The sequence below is a fragment of the Microtus oregoni genome, unplaced genomic scaffold (assembly GCF_018167655.1).
Source record: "Microtus oregoni isolate MIOR12 unplaced genomic scaffold, Mior012 000028F_ref0000031, whole genome shotgun sequence".
Classification (NCBI taxonomy): Eukaryota; Metazoa; Chordata; class Mammalia; order Rodentia; family Cricetidae; genus Microtus; species Microtus oregoni.
Genome location: NW_024543087.1, coordinates 14,609,025 through 14,626,772, shown reverse-complemented (window position 1 = coordinate 14,626,772; position 17,748 = coordinate 14,609,025). Strand labels below are relative to the sequence as shown.

At 46.3% G+C, this 17,748-nt stretch overlaps 2 protein-coding genes across 3 annotated transcripts; both read right to left on the bottom strand.

Annotated features, from left to right (window-relative positions):
• Window positions 1–65: 65 nt before the first annotated feature.
• Trex1 (three prime repair exonuclease 1) lies at window positions 66–1,460 on the bottom strand. The gene is made up of 2 exons (XM_041676917.1): window positions 1,337–1,460; window positions 66–1,047 (listed from the first exon to the last, which is right to left on the bottom strand). Exon 2 carries the CDS (start codon window positions 1,038–1,040, stop codon window positions 99–101), a length of 942 nt encoding a protein of 313 aa, XP_041532851.1. The 5' UTR covers window positions 1,041–1,047; window positions 1,337–1,460; the 3' UTR covers window positions 66–98.
• A 477-nt stretch (window positions 1,461–1,937) lies between these two features.
• LOC121464200 (ATR interacting protein) lies at window positions 1,938–17,714 on the bottom strand. 2 transcript variants are annotated; one of them, XM_041676909.1, is made up of 13 exons: window positions 17,370–17,714; window positions 15,897–16,027; window positions 14,863–15,033; window positions 12,640–12,758; window positions 10,853–11,010; window positions 9,783–9,884; window positions 9,285–9,414; window positions 8,466–9,143; window positions 3,524–3,660; window positions 3,272–3,363; window positions 2,818–2,898; window positions 2,453–2,702; window positions 1,938–2,078 (listed from the first exon to the last, which is right to left on the bottom strand). In XM_041676909.1, the coding sequence occupies exons 1-13, from the start codon at window positions 17,617–17,619 to the stop codon at window positions 2,011–2,013; spliced, it is 2,367 nt and encodes a 788-aa protein (XP_041532843.1). In that variant the 5' UTR covers window positions 17,620–17,714; the 3' UTR covers window positions 1,938–2,010. The 2 variants fall into 2 exon arrangements, with proteins under 2 accessions (XP_041532843.1, XP_041532844.1); XM_041676910.1 differs by having other exon boundaries at window positions 3,272–3,360.
• Between the last annotated feature and the right edge of the window lie 34 nt (window positions 17,715–17,748).

Below are 17,748 nucleotides of genomic sequence, written 5' to 3'. Positions count from 1 at the left end.
CCTGAGTATGGGCAGAGGCCCAGGCTGAGAAGAAGTGGATCTGACAAGTACCAGTCAGTGCTGTAAGAGGTCTTTATTAATCAGATTTCCTTCTTGACTTACTGCCCAGGGGAGGCCAAGAAGAGTCCATACAGCATGGCTACTGCCAAGGTCAGACAGGCCAGCAGGCCCAGTGGGGCCAGAAGCTCCTGTGATGGGGCTTCTGGGACCTTTGCCGGAGGAAGACTCTTGCGTTGCCTGCTCCTGCCATGGCTGGGACTTGTGTTGGTTGTGGCCAGGGATGTAGTGGCCGTGGCAGCATATGGTCTTGGGTTGGTTGTTCCAGCAGTAGTTGCAGTATCATACATGGGCTTGATGGTGCTAAAGGGCCGGGCATGTTTATCCACCCACTGCAACAGGGCCCGTGGCTTCCACTGACAGATGCTGAGCAAGGCTAGAACGTCGCCTTCAGCAGTGTGTGAGTCTGTTGGTGCTTGCCCATACAGGCGGGTGTAGATGCTTCCCAGGCTGTAGCTTTTCCTCGGACCATGCTCGGAGGGGCTGCTAGATCGTTCCAAGGCCTTTAGGGCAGCAATGCTATCCACACAGAAAGTACCATCTAGAGGACTGCCAATGCTCAGCATAGCAAGCTCTGCCTGGAGCAGGGGAAAGTCATAGCGGTCACCATTGTGTGCCACAAGGCAGCAGGGCTGTGGCTGGCGCTGCAGGAAGGCATGGAGCAGGTTGGCCAAGTTGTCGTCGAAGCATTGACGCCCATTGATTTCCAGCTCAGCTGTGTTAAGACCTGTGATCTCACTGGCTGCAGGGCTACAAGCTTTCCCTGGAGCAATGCATAGAGAGAGCTTGTCCACCACACGAGGTGGTTTGGGCACTGGCGGTGGCTGCCCCCCAGAGATGGAGGTGTTTTCCAGGGCATATCTGTGGACAGCCAGCAGGCACAGCTCTGTGACCTTGGGCTGAGAGAAAGGCAGGCCAGTGGCTTCTAGGTCCAAGAAGATGAGGGTCTGCATGGGACCATGGGGCAGAGCATGTGAGCCCATGCTGATCCTGGGGAGGAGCATGGGGTAGATGAGTGCCAGCAGAATCTCAAGTGGGCAGAGACGGGGATAGGGATAGGGTGTGGGCAAAAGCACAGCTCAGACCTTCCCTTCTGTCAGGCACTATCCAGGGCCCATTTTCAGAGCAGGAAGCTAGAAGACAGGCCTGTTTTCCTAGGGGATTGGGCAAACTGCTATCCTTTTGAGGGAGGAGCCCTTCCCCTACTGCTGACCACCTTTGGAGTGAGGGAAACTTATCCTTTTCCGTCTTACCCCATCCCCTTAAGGTCCACACTTACCGAGAAGCAGGCAGCAAGGCACCGTGTTGGTTCTGCTGCTGGCAGCAGGGGCTCAGGAAGTAAAACTGCCTGGATCCGCCTCTAGGCCTACCTCCTGAACAAGGCCCGCCCAGCTAGCCAGCCTGCTAGGCCTGGCCCTCATTTGCTAAAGCCCTCCCTTCTCTCCTAGCACCCCAAAGGCCTTAGATCCTCCGCTGTGATTCTGCTGACTGGTGAAACAGACTAGTGCTCCCGCACTGACAACCCACTTAACCTAGGTTTGTCCCATGGACTCAAGCATGCTTGCTAGTCTCTGCCATGACTCTCCTTGCCTTTCCCGTCTTTGGCCCACTTTCCCAGGCCTTCCTAGGAAAAGGCTGCCTTCCCTGCTACACAACCAAGTTTTCTTCCCATGGCCCCAGCCAAAAGCTATGACTCAGGATAATTCCCAAAGAGAGGCAGGGTTTCTCCTCAAGGCGGATTAGTCACCAAGGAGACCATCTCAACTCCTGTAGGGGAGGGAAAGGGAGGCACCTAATCAAGCTACTTCCTACTCTGCCCTGTCCCTCCCTCAGCCACACAGATTGTACTCCGGAACAAAGCTGTTGTCTTCGCAGGAACTGCAGTTTTAATCAGTGGATAGGCAAAGACAGTGGTGGGAGCTGGTGCCACCTTGTGGCCAGACTCTCAGGCCCTCAGCTACAGTCCATTTCAGAGTCTTCCAAATCTGTCTCCGCAGCACAGAGGTCATCCAGGGCTGCCTCTGCACCAAAAGGAAGGGGGTTCTGAGGTTAAGCCTGATGGTGCTGAGGTTTGGGAGTTCTACCCATCCCCCTAACAACACGGGAACTAACCAGTCTCTTCCATACCCAGGCTTTGCTCCCTCAGCTACTGTGGGCAAAAGTGATACAAAAGCAATTCGGACAGATATTTCTAGAAAAACCATGGCTCAGCTAGGGCAATTCAATAGACATTATCAAAGGGGACAGCCTAGCATACTCAAAGAACCAGGCAGGAAGGTAATGTGGCAGGAATGGCTCTGGTGGTAGGGGAGCCCCACTGAAGTCCAGCAAAGGAGTCTGACAGTTCATGGTCAAGGCACATGAAGGCTAGGACAGGGTTCTCTTGCTGGCTTACCTTCACAGTCAGTCACATCAGGAAGGGCTCGAATCAGCATACTGACCCCTGGCATCACCTGGTCATACTGATGCAGGACCTCTACACAATGCACAGTAAAGAGCTTGTCCGTCTGAGACAGGCTATGCAGCAGCAACACAGTATCTCGCAGACAGCGTACTGTCTGCTTCTGCTGGCGGGTCCTTGGGCCCCCTGCCCGCCGCACAGTCAGCCATTGTCTGTGCAGCATCACGGTGAGCACTCTGACTGCCTAGAGTAAGAGAGGGCAGAGACTGAGGTCTAATGACTTACTCATTAGCCATTTCAGGGGGCAGGACATCTCTACCCACGTTGTTGTACCATGTCGTTAGCCCCCGGCCACTTACCTCTACATTGCATTGGCAGTCAGAACCAATGCCTGGCGGGAAAGGGCTCTGCACACTCAGCTTGGCCAAGAGCCATACCACCTGGAACAAGAAGAGACGGTTCATCCCATGCAGAACAAACACAGCCACCAGGGCTCTCACAGGCATTTCTAGGCTCTCACTACTTCTCCACTGCTTGCCTGCACAAGTGGGGTCTGAGGCTTTCAGACCTGAATCTCATCAACAGCTCACCCACTTCTGGGACCAGGATCTGGCCCCAAAGCGCAGGCAGCATTGTCAGGCAACTCTGCTGAGTCCATTGTAATCCTGGTACATTTGTATTGCATCTGAGTAAGGAACCCCTAAATTTTACTTGTTGTCCTTAGATAATCAAAATTAACTGTCACTCCCATTTTCCCACAGGAGGAAAGGAGACCCTGGGCTCTTAGGAGGGTTGGAGGGTGCGCAGTCTCACCTCTTGTTCCAGCTGAAGCCACTGTGTCTCTGAGGCCACTTTGTCAGGCCTTGATGTAATGTACATGTACAGCCGCAGGAGAAGGCAGCCTTCTGAAAAGGATGGCCAGCCTTACTCAGGGTCTCCCTTCTCATAGCAGCCTGGGGTCCAAGTGCAGAAGCCCTTGCGAGCCTCTGAACCTGTCCCTGCTCCAATCCCTCCCTCCCTCCCTCCCGCTTCAGGATAGTTGAGACCCAGCCTGCCCTGACTTACCTGAGTTGGAGCACAGCTGCTGTGCAAGGCTGTCATGGTCCACCAGAACAGAGAGCAGCTCAACAGCTAGCAGCACACATGGCAGTGGCAGCTCTGAGCTGAGGCACTGTGGCAACATCGGCAACACACAGGAGAACCTGAAGGATGGGCACAGTTAGGACATTCTCCAAAAGGACACTTACTGCAGTGAGACATGGTTTCAAATGCTGGCCTGACCATAGCCTACTTGCTTCAAGACTGTCACAGGTAGACAGGTATTAACCTTTAAAAATGACAGGCCTTCAGTGGGGGGCAGGGTACATGTCTATAATCTCAGTACCTGGGAGGCAGAGGCAGGATTCACCACACGATGAGTTGGAGGTGAGCCTGGCCTACATGCAGACGAGTCTTACCACTGTATCACAACCCTCATTCACCCTAAAGAAGATAGGCCTTATGTGGCTTTTTATCAAGTAAAGGGACAAGACTCCTTGGATCTGGGCTGCATGATCACACCCCAGGCCCTTTCCTGCATTTGCTCTCAAACAGGGATGTAGGTCCATATCTTCAGCATGAGAAATGTCTTTTGTCTCATACCACAGGAATGGCCAGGGCTTTAAAAGTAACAAGGATGTGCAGCTGTCTTATGAGGTCATTCATAGAACAAAGAAAGCCATTTTTCTGCACTTGTCAGAAAACACTGGTCTGTTACCAGTGTGAAAAGGTACCTACTACGGGGTACACAGTGTGCATGTGTGAGAGAGAGGCTGGGCAGTGGTGGTGCACACCTTTAATCCCAGCACTCGGGAGGCAGAGGCAGGCGGATCTCTGTGAGTTCGAGGTCAGCCTGGTCTACAAGAGCTAGTTCCAGGACAGGCTCCAAAGCTAGAGAAACCTTGTCTCAAAAAAAAAAAAAGAAAAGAAGGAGAGAAACAGGGAGGAGAGAGAATGGATATGAATGTTATTTCCCCTTAGGTCTCAGAGACAAAGAGAGATGGCTATGGCCAAGGAACGAGGTCCCAAGGACTAGATTTGCTCTACCCACACAAGGGAGAAGTGATAGGGTGAAAGAGAGGCCACCTAGGACCGAGGCTTATATCTGCAGCAGTCTGCACATACAGGGCATCTCAGCACAGAGCATAGAGCGGAGACTGCCTATCTGTGTCACTAGAAAGCAAAGGTTCACACTCTTTTTATAACACATTCTTGTTTTTTCCTTTTTTTTCTGTGTGCATTGGTATTTGCCTGAATGCATGTCTGTATGAGGGTGGTGGATGCCCTGAAACTGGAGTTACAGAATTGTGACCGCTGCCATGTGGGTGCTGGGAATTGAACCAACTGAACCCAGGGACCTCTGGAAAAGCAAGTGCTCTTTTTTGTTTTTTCGAGACAGGGTTTCTCTGTGTAGCCCTGGCTGGCCTCAAACTCAGAGAGCCATCTGCCTCTGCCTCCTGAATGCTGGGACTAAAGGTGTGCACCACCACCACCCTGCATAAGTAGTGCTCTTAACCACTGAGCCATCTCTCCAGCTTTCGTTTTACAGCACATTCTACAGACAAGAAATTGGGCTTCAAGTTGACAGGTACTGTTGATCTCTGGGAAAATGGAGTTTAACTTAGTTGCTTTCTGGCCTAACTATTCCTATCTATCCCACTATGGCCATTGAACGTACCTGGAGAGATTTTATCTTTGGTTTCCAGTGTTTTTTTCTTCCCTCCCGTATCTGTAAAAACTTCTTTTACAATGTTAAGCTAGATATGGGGGCGCACACCTGTAATCCCAGAACTCGGAAAGCAGAGGCTGGTGGATCTCCGCGTTCTAGGCCAGACTGGTCTACTGAGTGAGTTCCAGGCCAAGTTGGGGGGGGGGGCGTATATAATGAGACTGTCTCAAAAAGGAAACAGACAAGTTACACATAGCACCAGTCTAGAAAACTAGATGAATCCAGATCTCCAGGTGAGGGGTTTTCAAGCTGGGAGGCAGTGCCACTGAGCAGACTGTAGGGTTCTCAGCTACTTACACCTGCTCTGCAGCTCTGATAGCATCCACCCTGGCTTTCACTAGAGGGCAGAGAGGAAGCTGTGCAGTTCATCCCGAGCACATGAATACAATGAAATCTACAGAGAAGTATTTTGTGGGGGGCTCTGTCTGAAAGTGATGGAGCAGTGGCTTATAATAATAACTGGCTCGGGACTGTCCCATCAATGTACCCTATGGCATTTTGACAAGCTTTTCTACTTCAACATAGGGCTTATTTAACAAACACTGACTGAGCATTTAGACTGAGCCAGGCTCTGTGTGAAGTATAGAATCCAGAGTCTCCAGGACTGTCACCTGAGCCAGTGAATGAAACACTTGTATCTGGCCAGTAGAAGCATCCATTACATGAGAGTTATGAATATCTGTGGGTCAACAGAACAGGAGCACAGTGAGGGGTCTGCTAACAGAAATGGGAAATGTGGTTTCTGGGATTCATCTTTAAGCACAGAGGAAACAGGCAACTATCCAGTATAAGTTGGGCCTGTGGATGGCAACTCTGCCCCATGTATTGTCTATACTGTACTGAAGTGCTCTGTTCAATTTCATACATCACTTTGGGACAGATAAAACATGACCCAGAAGCACTTTTAAGAAATAGGAGGGGGCTGGAGAGATGGCTCAGTGGTTAAGAGCATTGCCTGCTCTTCCAAAGGTCCTGAGTTCAATTCCCAGCAACCACACGGTGGCTCACAACCATCTGTAAAGAGGTCTGGCGCCCTCTTCTGGCCTTCAGGCATACACACAGACAGAATATTGTATACATAATAAATAAATTAAAAAAAAAAAAGAAATAGGAGGGCTGGAGAGATGGCTCAGAGGTTAAGAGCACTGACTGCTCTTCCAGAGGTCCTGAGTTCAATTCCCAGCGACCACATGGTGGCTCACAACCATCTGTAATGAGACTGGTGTCCTCATATGGCTAGCAAGGAGACAGAATACTGTATACACAATAAATAAATAAATCTTTAAAAAAAAGAAAAAGAAAAAAGAAATAGGAATGTAGTCAGGCAGTGGTGGCGCAAGCCTTTAATCCCAGCACACAGGAGGCAGAGGTAGGTGGATCTCTGTGAGTTCAAGGCCAGCCTGAACAAGAGCTAGTTCCAGGACAGCTAGGCCTGTTACAGAGAAACTGTCTCGAAAAACCTAAACAAATAAATATAAATAAGTTAATTAAAAAATTTAAAAAAGAAAATAGTAATGTTGGGTGGGCAATGGTGGCACACACCTTTAACCTTTAATCCCAGCATTTAGGAGACAAGAGATAGACAAATCTCCGAGCTTGAGGCCAGCCTGGTTACACAAGAAACTGTCTTTAAAAAAAAAAAAAAAAAAAAAAAAAAAACACAAAAAAGTAAAAGGAATAAGCTCAGAGGTAAGAATTTGTTTTTTGAGACAGGGCCTCACTGTATAGCTCTAGCTGGTCTCAAACTCAGAGATCCACCTGTCTCTTGTCTACCAATTGCTGGATTAAAAGCATAGACCATGATGTCTGGCAGAGACTAGACCTAGACAGTGGTATTACTTTAATATAAAAATTGGCCTCTTGGGCTGGAGAGATGGCTCAGTGGTTAAGAGCACGGGCTGCTCTTCCGAAGGTCATGAGTTCAATTCCCAGCAACCACGAGGTGGCTCACAACCATCTGTAATCAGATCTGGCGCCCTCTTCTGGTGTGTGGGCATACATGGAGGCAGAATGTTATATACACAATAAACAAATAAATCTTACAAAAAAAAAAAAAAGAAATGGCTTCTTGCCAGGCAGTGGTGGTAGAAGCCTTTAATTCCAGCACTTGAGAGGCAGAGGCAGGAAGATCTCAGTGAGTCTGAGGCCAGCCTAGTTTACAAAGGAAGTCCTAAGACAGCTAAGACTGTTATATAAACAGAGAAACTCTGTCTCGAAAAACCAAAACAAACAAAGCAACCCCCCCCCACACACACACACAAAAACACTTGACCTCCGGACTGGAGAGATGGCTCAGAGGTTAAGAGCACTAGCTGTTCTTCCAGAGGACCCAGGTTCAATTCCCAGCAACCACATGGCAGCTCACAACTGTTTCTAATTCCAGTTCAGGGGATCTGACACCCATGGCAAAATACTGATGCACAAAAAAAAAAAAAAAAAAACACTTGGCCTCTTACAAGCATGGTTTGAGAGAAACAAATGGATGGCTGGATGGAAGGGCAGGCTGGCCAGTGTTGATTATAATTCTCCCTATCTTGTCCTTGATGCTCTCAACTCCCAAGTTAGGAATTTATAATTTTTTAAAGATTCATTCACTTATGCATGTTTTGCCTACATGCATGTATGTGCACCACATGCATGTCTGCTGGATCCCCTGGAACTGGAATAACAGATGGTTATGAGCTATCATGTGGGTACTGGGAATTGAACCCAGATCCCTCTGCAGAAAAAGCAAGCACTCTTAATTGCTAAGCCATCTCTCTAGCACCCCAAATTAGTGATTTATAACAATTTTTTGTGAGCTAGATTCATTGTACCATGACTTCTAACAAACTCCTCTTAAGAAGCAAGTAACCCATGACTCATAGTAGATGTGGACACAAGGTTGACAGACTCCTAGAAAGGTCAGCTCATGGCTGCAGATACTCCTGGAGTCTCTGCTTCCTTACAGAACTCTACCAAGTTTCAATATGTTGTGCCACAGTCTTCACCTAATCCACATTTCAGTTTCAAAGGGCTCTAAGTCAACCTTTGTCCGGGGGGCAGGACATTCATGGTACCTTATTCCATGTGCTTCGCTTATTCAGCCCCCTTCCCATCACTTCAGAACTCCCCTGAACTAAGCCACAGCTGAGTAGTAAAATGAAGTCAAGATGTGAACAAAGTGCCAGAGCCACAGGTCAGACCTCAAGAGGTCAGGGCAGACCCCTAGGGAATCATGCCTCCTGTGAGTCTTTATACCTGGGCAAGAAATCAGAGGAAGCATTTTCAGCTAATTTCACCAAAACTTTGAGGCACTGGCTCAGGACACTGGCTTGAAAATGACCTGATGCTGTAGAGGAGAAAGCCATCAGCTGAAGAAGCATCGTCAATAGTGGATGCTGTTTTTGGTCATGAGCATCCTCCCTGGAGGCTGAGGTCGTATCTGTACAAGTCTGAACTGTGTTTCCTTCCCTGGCAGTGGCATCTGTCCCCAAGTCTGACAGTAATAGGCAGACAACTGCCCCGCTGTGGCATACCAGGTGCTGAAGAAGGCTAAGTGAGGCCACAGAGAAGCTTTCCAGGTGACAGATCGAGTCCTCTGGGCTGGCCTCCACCCCAGAGCTCACACAGGAGGTATGTGTCGGACAGTCCCCAGGCACACCACTCTTCTTAGCTAGAGTTAAATCTTGCAGAGCCTGGCAGTGTAAGCCGATGAAAAACTGTACAAGTGGGAGGAGGTGCACAGCTCCAGGAAGCTGGCAGAGCGGGAAGACTCTCCTGCTTCCCTTTGCTTGGTCTTCATCATGTGAGCTCTCACTCCTGGCAACCAGATTTAATCCAGTGAATGCCAAGTTCTGTGCTTCTCTCAGGGCAGAGGGGGAAAATGACCCATCCCGAGAACTGATGGTCCTGAGGCCTGAAATCCCAGCCAAGGTACTGGAAACAAAAGAAAACAAATTAGGTTAAAGACCCCAAATCACCTGTCTGCTAAGTTCTCTAGTCTCCCCGAACAAGCCATGTTGGGCCAGAACCAGAAAGACACACAATTTCTGGAAATACTTTCCCAAACAAGCTTACCTACTGAGCCCCGGTGGCTGCAAGAGGGTGCCAGTAGGAACCTCGGAACAACTGCTCAGGAGATGACAAAGACCTAGAGATGACCCTGGGACCAAAGGTTGCTTCAGGAGCAGGTTTATCAAAATAGAACCTGCAAAAGACAAGGTAACTCCAGAATGTTTTGACGAGAGCTCTTCCTTCCCACCCTTTCTTTTTTTCTGCCCCTTTGGTTTTGAGACAGAGTTTCTCTGTGTTGCCCTGGCTATTCTGGAACGTCCTCTCTAGACCAGGCTGGCCTTGAACTCAGAGATCAACTGCCTTTGCTGGGAGTAAAGGCAAGTGCCAAGTGTCACCGCCCAGCTTTGTTTTTCTTTCTAAGTCGCAGACTCCTATGTGCCTGAACACTAGAAAAGATTGCCTGGGATGGGCTTTTCAGACAGTTCCCCTAGGCAATTCTGTGTATCACAGGAGAAAATGAAACCCAGGCAGGCTTCTACAGAAAAGCAGGCATTTTGGTACCTTGACTGTTTGATCTCTGCATCCAGTTGTCAGAGAGAGTTTTCTGCTGCACATCTTGCTTCGTGGGGCTACCTCTCAGACTGTGGGGTTTATGATCTGAAACTAGAAAAAACGTTAGTCAACAGCTGACCATAAAAGAAACTCATACATATAATATTTAAAAAACTGGATAATCTTTTCTTCAAACTCTATCAAAACCAGAGCCAAAGTACCTCCAGATCCCTAAAAGGAAAATGTATCTATTTGCCTCATTGTAAATGAAACAATATGGTGAAAACAGCAATCACTAACTTTACACAGATGAACCCATTAGTTTCATAGAGCTGCCCTATGACTAGAGGTCATAACTAGCTGTTTTACATATGAAGAACTGAAGCACAGAGGTAACAGACTTGCCCAGATCACATAAGCTAGTAGGTAGTGTGTTTGGGACTTATATCCAGGCTGCTCTTGCCTACAGTGCGATGCCCTGTTAGTTGGAGACACCAAAAATGTGGCTGCAGTTTCTCAGGAGAGCAGTAACAGCGATTTGAAAAGGCTGATGTGGGAAGAGTGGTGATGCATCTAATTATAAAATAATGTAGCACAGCAGTCTCAGGGCCACCTCAGAAGAAGACTCCAAGCCAGGCGATGGTGGTGCATGCCTTTAATCCCAATACTCAGGAGGCAGAGGCAGGTGGATCTCTGTGAGTTTGAGGCCAGCCTAGTCTATAGAGCAAGTGCCAGGACAGGCTCCAAAGCTACAGAGAACCCTGTCTTGACAAACAAACAAACAAAAAACAACAACAAAACAAAACAAAAAAAGAGAAGACTCTCCAGACTTGGGAGGCAGATGGAACTCTGAGTTCCAGGCTAGCTTGGTTTACAGAGCAAGTTCCATAACTGTCAGGACTACACAAAAAAACCCTGTCTGGAAAAACAAATCAAAACAAAAAAGACTCTCCAACCCCAATATGGTCTCCATGTGTCAAACTGCTAATCAGAGAAATTCTGAGAAAGTAAGTATTGTTGTTTAGGTCATTAGTAGGGCAGTCAATTACACAGCAATCAACTATATTAGTTTGACTTACCCTCTTGTTCCATCAGAAATTTGTATCCTGCCTCAGACTGGCAGGGATGGGAGAATGGCATGTTAGCACTAAAAGATTCCTTTGTAGGGAAAGTTGATTTTCCAGCGTGTGGAGAGCATGCTTCTGACCTTATAACCACAGAAGAGCCTTTCCTAGGACTGCAAAGAGTTAACTATGAGAGCAAAGTTATGACTCTGTTAAAACCACTTAAAATACCTGGTTAGAATAGTTCTAATATAAATTAAACTTTTCATGGCTAGACATTTTGACTAGAGGTTTTATCTATTATGAATGTTGGTCTGTGTTGAAGGTAGTATTTATTTTTAATCACCCAAAAATACTGGCTGTTAGTCTTTACTATTTCCACTTCCACACCCACCCCCCAAAAAAGTTTTTAAATGAACAGCTCAGTTTTTAGTAATCAGTGTGTGAGTCCAAAAACTTTCAAAAGAGTTTATCATGGGGCTGGAGATAGCTCAGCATTAAAAGTGAATATTGCTCTTGCAGAGGACCTAAGTTCTGTTCACAGTACCCATGTCTGGCAGCTCCTAACTGCCTATAACTCCAGCTCTATGGAATCCAATGCCCTCTTCTGGCCTCTGTAGGAACTTGCGTTCATAAATGCATACCTGTTCACAAACATATACAGATAGATGTACATAATTTTTAAAAAATCTTTAAGACAAAGAGAGTCTATTAGAAAGTATACTGAAAACTGAGTAAGCTCCTCAGCCCTGACGGCTTCATGCTAGACAGTAGTCTGAGCCAGATATCAGAGAGTATCCACTACTCTGACGTCTTCCGAATGCTGACAGACCTCATCTCTCCCACCTCACTGAAGCATGCAAGGCAAGGGGAGTTCCATTTCACCCTGCCCAGTGTGAGCAAAGGCAAAAGAATGTCTATACCAGAAAGAGCTCAAATGTCAAGGCTGATTCTGACACGTGACAGACTGTTGTCGGGCAGAGGGCAGGACACAGGTCATTAACAAGCTGAGCACTTCTGGCAGCAAAGGAGGGGCTATAAGACAAAGGTGCCAGATAGCAAAAGAGCAAAAATACTTTAAGCAGCCAGGACTGAAATATACTTGCTTCTTTTTAGGGGTTGGGGGAGGGGAGTGTTAATTAAATAAATTACATGAAAATAAAGGTAGGTCTGTTTTCAAAATCTGAAGAAAGGCCTGCCCTAAATGTGGGTAGCACCACAGCACAGACTTTTCTTTTCTTTTTTGGTTTTTTCGAGACAGGGTTTCTCTGTGGTTTTGGAGCCTGTCCTGGAACTAGCTCTTGTAGGCCAGGCTGGTCTCGAAGTCACAGAGATCCGCCTGCCTCTGCCTCCCGAGTGCTGGGATTAAAGGCGTGCGCCACAACCGCCCGGCTCACAGCACAGACTTTTTAGGACTGAATAAAAAGGGAAAGCGAGGAAACCAGCTGGCACCAGCATGCATCTCTCTCTGCTCTGCCCTGAGTTCCTGTTGCCATGCCTTCCCCAACATGATAGACTGTACTCCCTGAACTATTACCCAAAATAAACGTTTTTTCCCTTAAAAAAATAGATATTATCTTTCCAGCTCTTTGTAGTCTCACAGAATTGTGCTACTACTGCCCCATTCAGGGTAAGCACTCCTGGAGGGAAAATATTTACACTGAATGGCTCAGACCATTCAGCCTCATCCAGCCACCTTTGCATCCATCAGGAAATGCTGTTCAGTCAAAACAATCCAGATAGTTGTCAGGCTTTTTGAAAATCATTGCCAGTCTAAACTATACATGCAGCACCCTCCTTACCTGAGGTGGGAAATGGAGGGGGCAGCGAGTTTGTTTGTCCGTTCATTGCTCTGGAGCTTTGTCCTTAATTCATTCATTTCTGCATCTTTAAACTGGAGTTCAGACTGCAATGATTGAAGCTGAAAAAGCCAAAGAAAGATATTTTGTAGTATCTTTATAAAGATATTTATATTGGTAGCACTACAATACACATACCCCAAAATATGGTGGTACATGTCTTTAATCCCAACACTTAGGAAGCAGAGGTAGGTATGGTTGGTGAATCTCTGAGTTTGAGACCAGTCTGATCTACATACTGAGTTCCAGGGACAGCCAGGGTTACATAGTGAGAGTCTGTCTCAAAGACAAAACAAAACACATTATCTATGTCTATTGCAATATAAATGTCCTCAAATGTTAGCTGTTTTTCCATTGAAAAATACTCTAGAAAGACATGTCAGACTCTATTGTGGAAGCAGTTTATGAGGGCTAAAAACAAGCCCCATTACTTGTTTAGACTGTCTGAATCTCTAATTATAGGTCCTTGGCTGGGACTAGGGATTAAGTAAAATGATAACTGTATAGCACTCAGCATGGAGCTTGGGGAGTCAAAAAAACACACCACGAGACATGCTCTGCTCCCCAAACTGCTGTCAAACTCTGAATTCTCCTCTACTTTCACAGGCCTTGGCTGCTCACCTGCTAATTAACTTAGCAGCACAGAATCCTAGAGCTTCTTGAAAGTCTGAGCAGGGTGCCTGGAAGTTTTGCCCAAACCTGTGTATATGTGTGTCACGAAACTAGAAGGAGTGTGCTAAGAGGGAGAAAAATTTTAAGCTGGGAAATTGGGTATTGGTATGCGTGTGATAGGAAAGCAGAGGGAAGGACTGAGTGGGGGAGGAAAAGGGACCTGGAAGCGCAAATGGAAGGGTGTATGCCTAGCATGCACCCTAGGTTAATCCTCTCACTAAACAAACAGGGCATGGCAGCAACTACACCTGTAATCCCAGCACTCAGGAGGCAGAAGCTTAAGGGCATCCTTGGCCACAAAGTGACTTTAAGGCCAGCCTGGGCTACATTACCATGTCAAGAAAAAGTCACATTTATGTTTCCCAACAACATTTGTTCTGTGAAGGTACGAGTATATGTGCATATATAATTTGCTAAAGGAAGTAATGGAGGCAGACACTACTTGTTATTGTCCACCTCACTGCTCCCTTACACAGTAAAAAGGGGGAACAAAGATGTTCTGAAGGAAAGTGGTGGTAGATACTGGACACCAATCATTTTCTTTGCAGAACACAACCTCCCTTTCCTACCTCTGGCTGGGATTTAAATGATAGTTATCCTTTGCTTTTATAAGGTACCTGGCTTAATGCCAGTCATTTGCTTTTTAAAAAATCTTAAGTTAGAGATAGGGAACCTCAGCCTTTCTTCTTCTTCTTCTTCTTCTTTTTTTTTTTTTTTTTTTGAAACAGGGTCTTACTATGTAGTCCAGGCTGTCCTTGGACTTACGGTAACACTGTTGTTCCAGCCTCCCAAGTGCTAGCATTACAAACATGTATTTACCATGCCTGGCTGAGAAAGCCCAAGTCTTAATTGTACTCTGGAGTTTTGAAATGTATGTTCATGAGCCTGGGAGTCAGAACACACTACTGAGAGAGCAGAAGGTCTCTTTAACAGAGACCCAAAACATATCCTGGTAAGGTTTAAGTCATTTGAAGCCATAGAACATCCCTGTCTTCCTAGACTTTGGACATGGTGCTCATATATTTCCTTTTTGGTAAGTTGAGTAACTGAATTTCTTATCTAACAAAGAACCCTAATTCAAGCCTATTCCTAAACACTCTAAGCTAGTGATTTATTCCTGCCACGACTAACAACCACAGGAAAGCAGAGTTTCATCTTAGTCCTTTTCCAAACCAAATGCACATCCTGGAAGAAAGGTGCACACCGTTTATTAAGAGCAGAAAGTATTTAAGACATACAATGGTTGAATATTTCCAGGCAACACTGGCTATTGCTTCTATTTTGTTTATTTTTTTTAGAGACATTGTCTCACTATGTAACCTTAACTGGCTTGGAATTCACTATGTAGACTAAACTGACCTAGAGCTCATAGACATCTTCTGCTTCCTTCGATTAAAGGCATGCACCACCACAGCCAGCCTGGTTATTGCTTCTAATGGAATTTAGCAAATAGGCAAAACTACTGTCCATATCAAAGCAAATGTTCTGAGTCACCTTTTTAGAGAACTCCTTTTCTTTTTCATTGAGTGCTTGAGTCTTCTCTTGCTCAAGAAGGAAATGTGATCTTCTCTGTTCTTCTAGAATGGATTCTGTCTGATGCAGTGAGTCACGCAAAATTTTAATTTCTCCATTCTTAATTAGGACTTCTTCTTCCATTGATTTCAGCTGTAAATTATGCCCAACCAGTTGATATTCAGCAAGAACTGTTTTAGAATACACTTGCCCCTTATATATAGATTCTTTCAGCTTTGATTTAACACTATGGGTCACACACTTCACAGAACTAAAATTCCATGTTATAGTCCTGATTTTCTTAGAGGTATCTACAGATGACCATATGAAAGATATCTAATTGCTTACAAAACTAATGAAATAGTAACCTCTATGATGGGGTGTTCCTCATATAAAGGGACAGGTTATGGGGGTTAGAGATTTAGCTACTAAAAGCACTTACTGCTCTTGCAGAGGACATAGGTTCCTTTCTCAGTAACCACATCAGGTGGCTCATAACCAGTTGTAACTCTAGTTCCAGAGGATCCAACACCCTCTGCATGCATGTGGTGGCATTCTCCCCCCAATATTTTCATTTCAGGACGATGAATCTAGATGCTTGTTTTAAAGTTTACATATATATTATTTATATATATATATATATTTAAAAAAGAACTGTTTATTATGTGTGAAGTATCCTGCCTGCATGTATACATGAAGGCCAAAAGAGAGCGCTAGATCTCAGTACAGATGGTTGTGAGCCACCATGTGGTTGCTGGGAATTGAACTCAGGACCTCCGGAAGAGCAGCCAGTGCTCTTAGCCACTGAGCCATCTCTCTAGCCCCCAACTTTTATATATTTTACACAATTCTTTTTAATACCTAAATGAATGAATTAGCTACAAGTTACAACAAGTTAGGGCTGGAAGTATAGTTTAGCTGTAGAGCGGTTCTGTTTATAGCATGTGTAAAGTCCTGGGTTCAATTCTCAGCATTAGACTAAATAAGCAAGGAAGGAAACCTCACAAGTTACATACCTTTTCTTTAAGTTCGTTGTATTGTATCTGAAGTACTTCTAATTCAAAATTATCTTTAACTGGAATGTTTTCTCTGTTTTTCCTCATAGGACTATTTGATAACCCATCTAATTGACGAATCTTATCAGCACCTGTATAAAAACAGTTCCCATTAACTGAGCATGGTGGCACAGAACTATAATCCCAGCTCTTGGGAGGCAGAGGTACAGGGAGCTCAAGTTCAAGGATAGCCTAGTTATAGAGTGAGAACCTGTCTTGGAAAGAAAATCCCATATATACTTCCATATATATACTTCAGGACTCAGTATATACCCACCCTTGTCATAAAATGCTTGTCTTAAGAGACAAACTGAGAAAGACCCGGTAGACAATATTTATCAGTACTTTTCAGTCTCAGAACATGATATAAATTCATGAAGAACCCTTATGAAATAGCACATCTGGATACTCTCCCTTTATACCCTCACCCAGTTTTAAGAGTCTCAGCTAATAGCTAAGACTTCACTGGTTGTAACTCTAATATATCATTAATATTATTTACTGCAGTAGACTAGGCATAGGATCTGCTAGTCTTTAAAGACACAATGGTGAACAAAATGGATATATTCCACGGGGGAGATGGGGCTCCAGGGATGGATTAAGGTAAAGGAAAGAGGAGGAGTTGCCTGTGCCACCGGATGGAGAGTAGTGCTAACCACTGCCCTATCAAACATCTGGTCAGCAATGTGCGTTTTCTAGTGCCTGGTTTTCCTGGCAGTATTGCTGGAGAGATGGGGGTCCGTGTTTCCAGGAATAATCCTATGTTTCAGATGCCTTAAGTGTTAAGTACAGATGCAAACGGCCCATTGAATCCTGACAGTCCACAGATTTTAAGATGTTTTGGTATTTCTTGTTCATTGCCTATGGCCGTTGCCACTCCGAACCTTTGTTTGGGTGACTAGCATTGGTTGAATAAGAATCATCTCTTGCAGCCGGGCGGTGGTGGCGCAGCACTTGGGAGGCAGAGGCAGGCGGATCTCTGTGAGTTCGAGACCAGCCTGGTCTACAAGAGCTAGTTCCAGGACAGGCTCCAAAACCACAGAGAAACCCTGTCTCGAAAAAAAAAAAAAAATCTCTTGCCTCTGCCAGAGGCTTCCCATGCTCATGCCGTCCAAAGGTTACATACAGTGGGCTGCGTAAAATCTAAATACTCTCACATGGGTTGTAACAGTCCTGAGGTAGTCGTAGTCATGTTTCAAGGAAAATAAACAACAGTCTAGCTGTCTGTATTTCAAATCTGGGTGGATGAGGCCTTTTGACAGCTGTTTTAACCACCAAATCGAAGGATTTTTTGAAACAGAACCGCCCTTAGATCGGGGTGCTCCTTCGTCTTAAAAAGAGAAAGGGAAGCGGTGCAAGACTCCAGTGCCAAAGTCACCGCGTTAACGAGTTATGCACCACCCCCGGGGAAAAGGCGCCCCCATAAGCACTCACTGGACAGGTTCCGAGGCGCGACCGGACACTGGCTCAGGGCCTGTGACGCGAGGATGTCGAGTTCCTCTAGGTCGTCGGCGGTGAATTCCGCGTGCGCGCCGAATGGGTCTTCGGGGTCCGGGACCGTAGTCTCAGTGACGCTCCGGGCCCGCTTGCTCGGAGGGTTCTCGAAGGCCCGCGATAGGCCAGGGAGAGGCGCCGGGCCGCCGCTCTGCTTCCTGTGGCTGTTCGGTGCTGGGGTCCCAGCCATGAATTCCTTCAACCCGCAGCGTCCGTGGACGCCAAGCACAGCCTTGTCCGCGGCAAGCCCAACCTGGCCCAACCGCCCGCGCGCCGCCGCTCCCTCCAGCCTCCGGCCAATCAGCAGTCAGCTTGTGGG

What these genes read in the sequence shown, in the direction of transcription:
- Trex1 (XM_041676917.1), bottom strand. Translation starts at nt 1,040, where the DNA reads ATGGGCTCACATGCTCTGCCCCATGGTCCCATGCAGACCCTCATCTTC.
- LOC121464200 (XM_041676909.1), bottom strand. Translation starts at nt 17,619, where the DNA reads ATGGCTGGGACCCCAGCACCGAACAGCCACAGGAAGCAGAGCGGCGGC. An exon ending in CGCGCCTCGGAACCTGTCCA is followed by an intron (nt 16,028 to 17,369) that starts GTGAGTGCTTAT and finishes GTTTTTATACAG; the next exon opens with GTGCTGATAAGATTCGTCAA. An exon ending in ACAACGAACTTAAAGAAAAG is followed by an intron (nt 15,034 to 15,896) that starts GTATGTAACTTG and finishes CATAATTTACAG; the next exon opens with CTGAAATCAATGGAAGAAGA.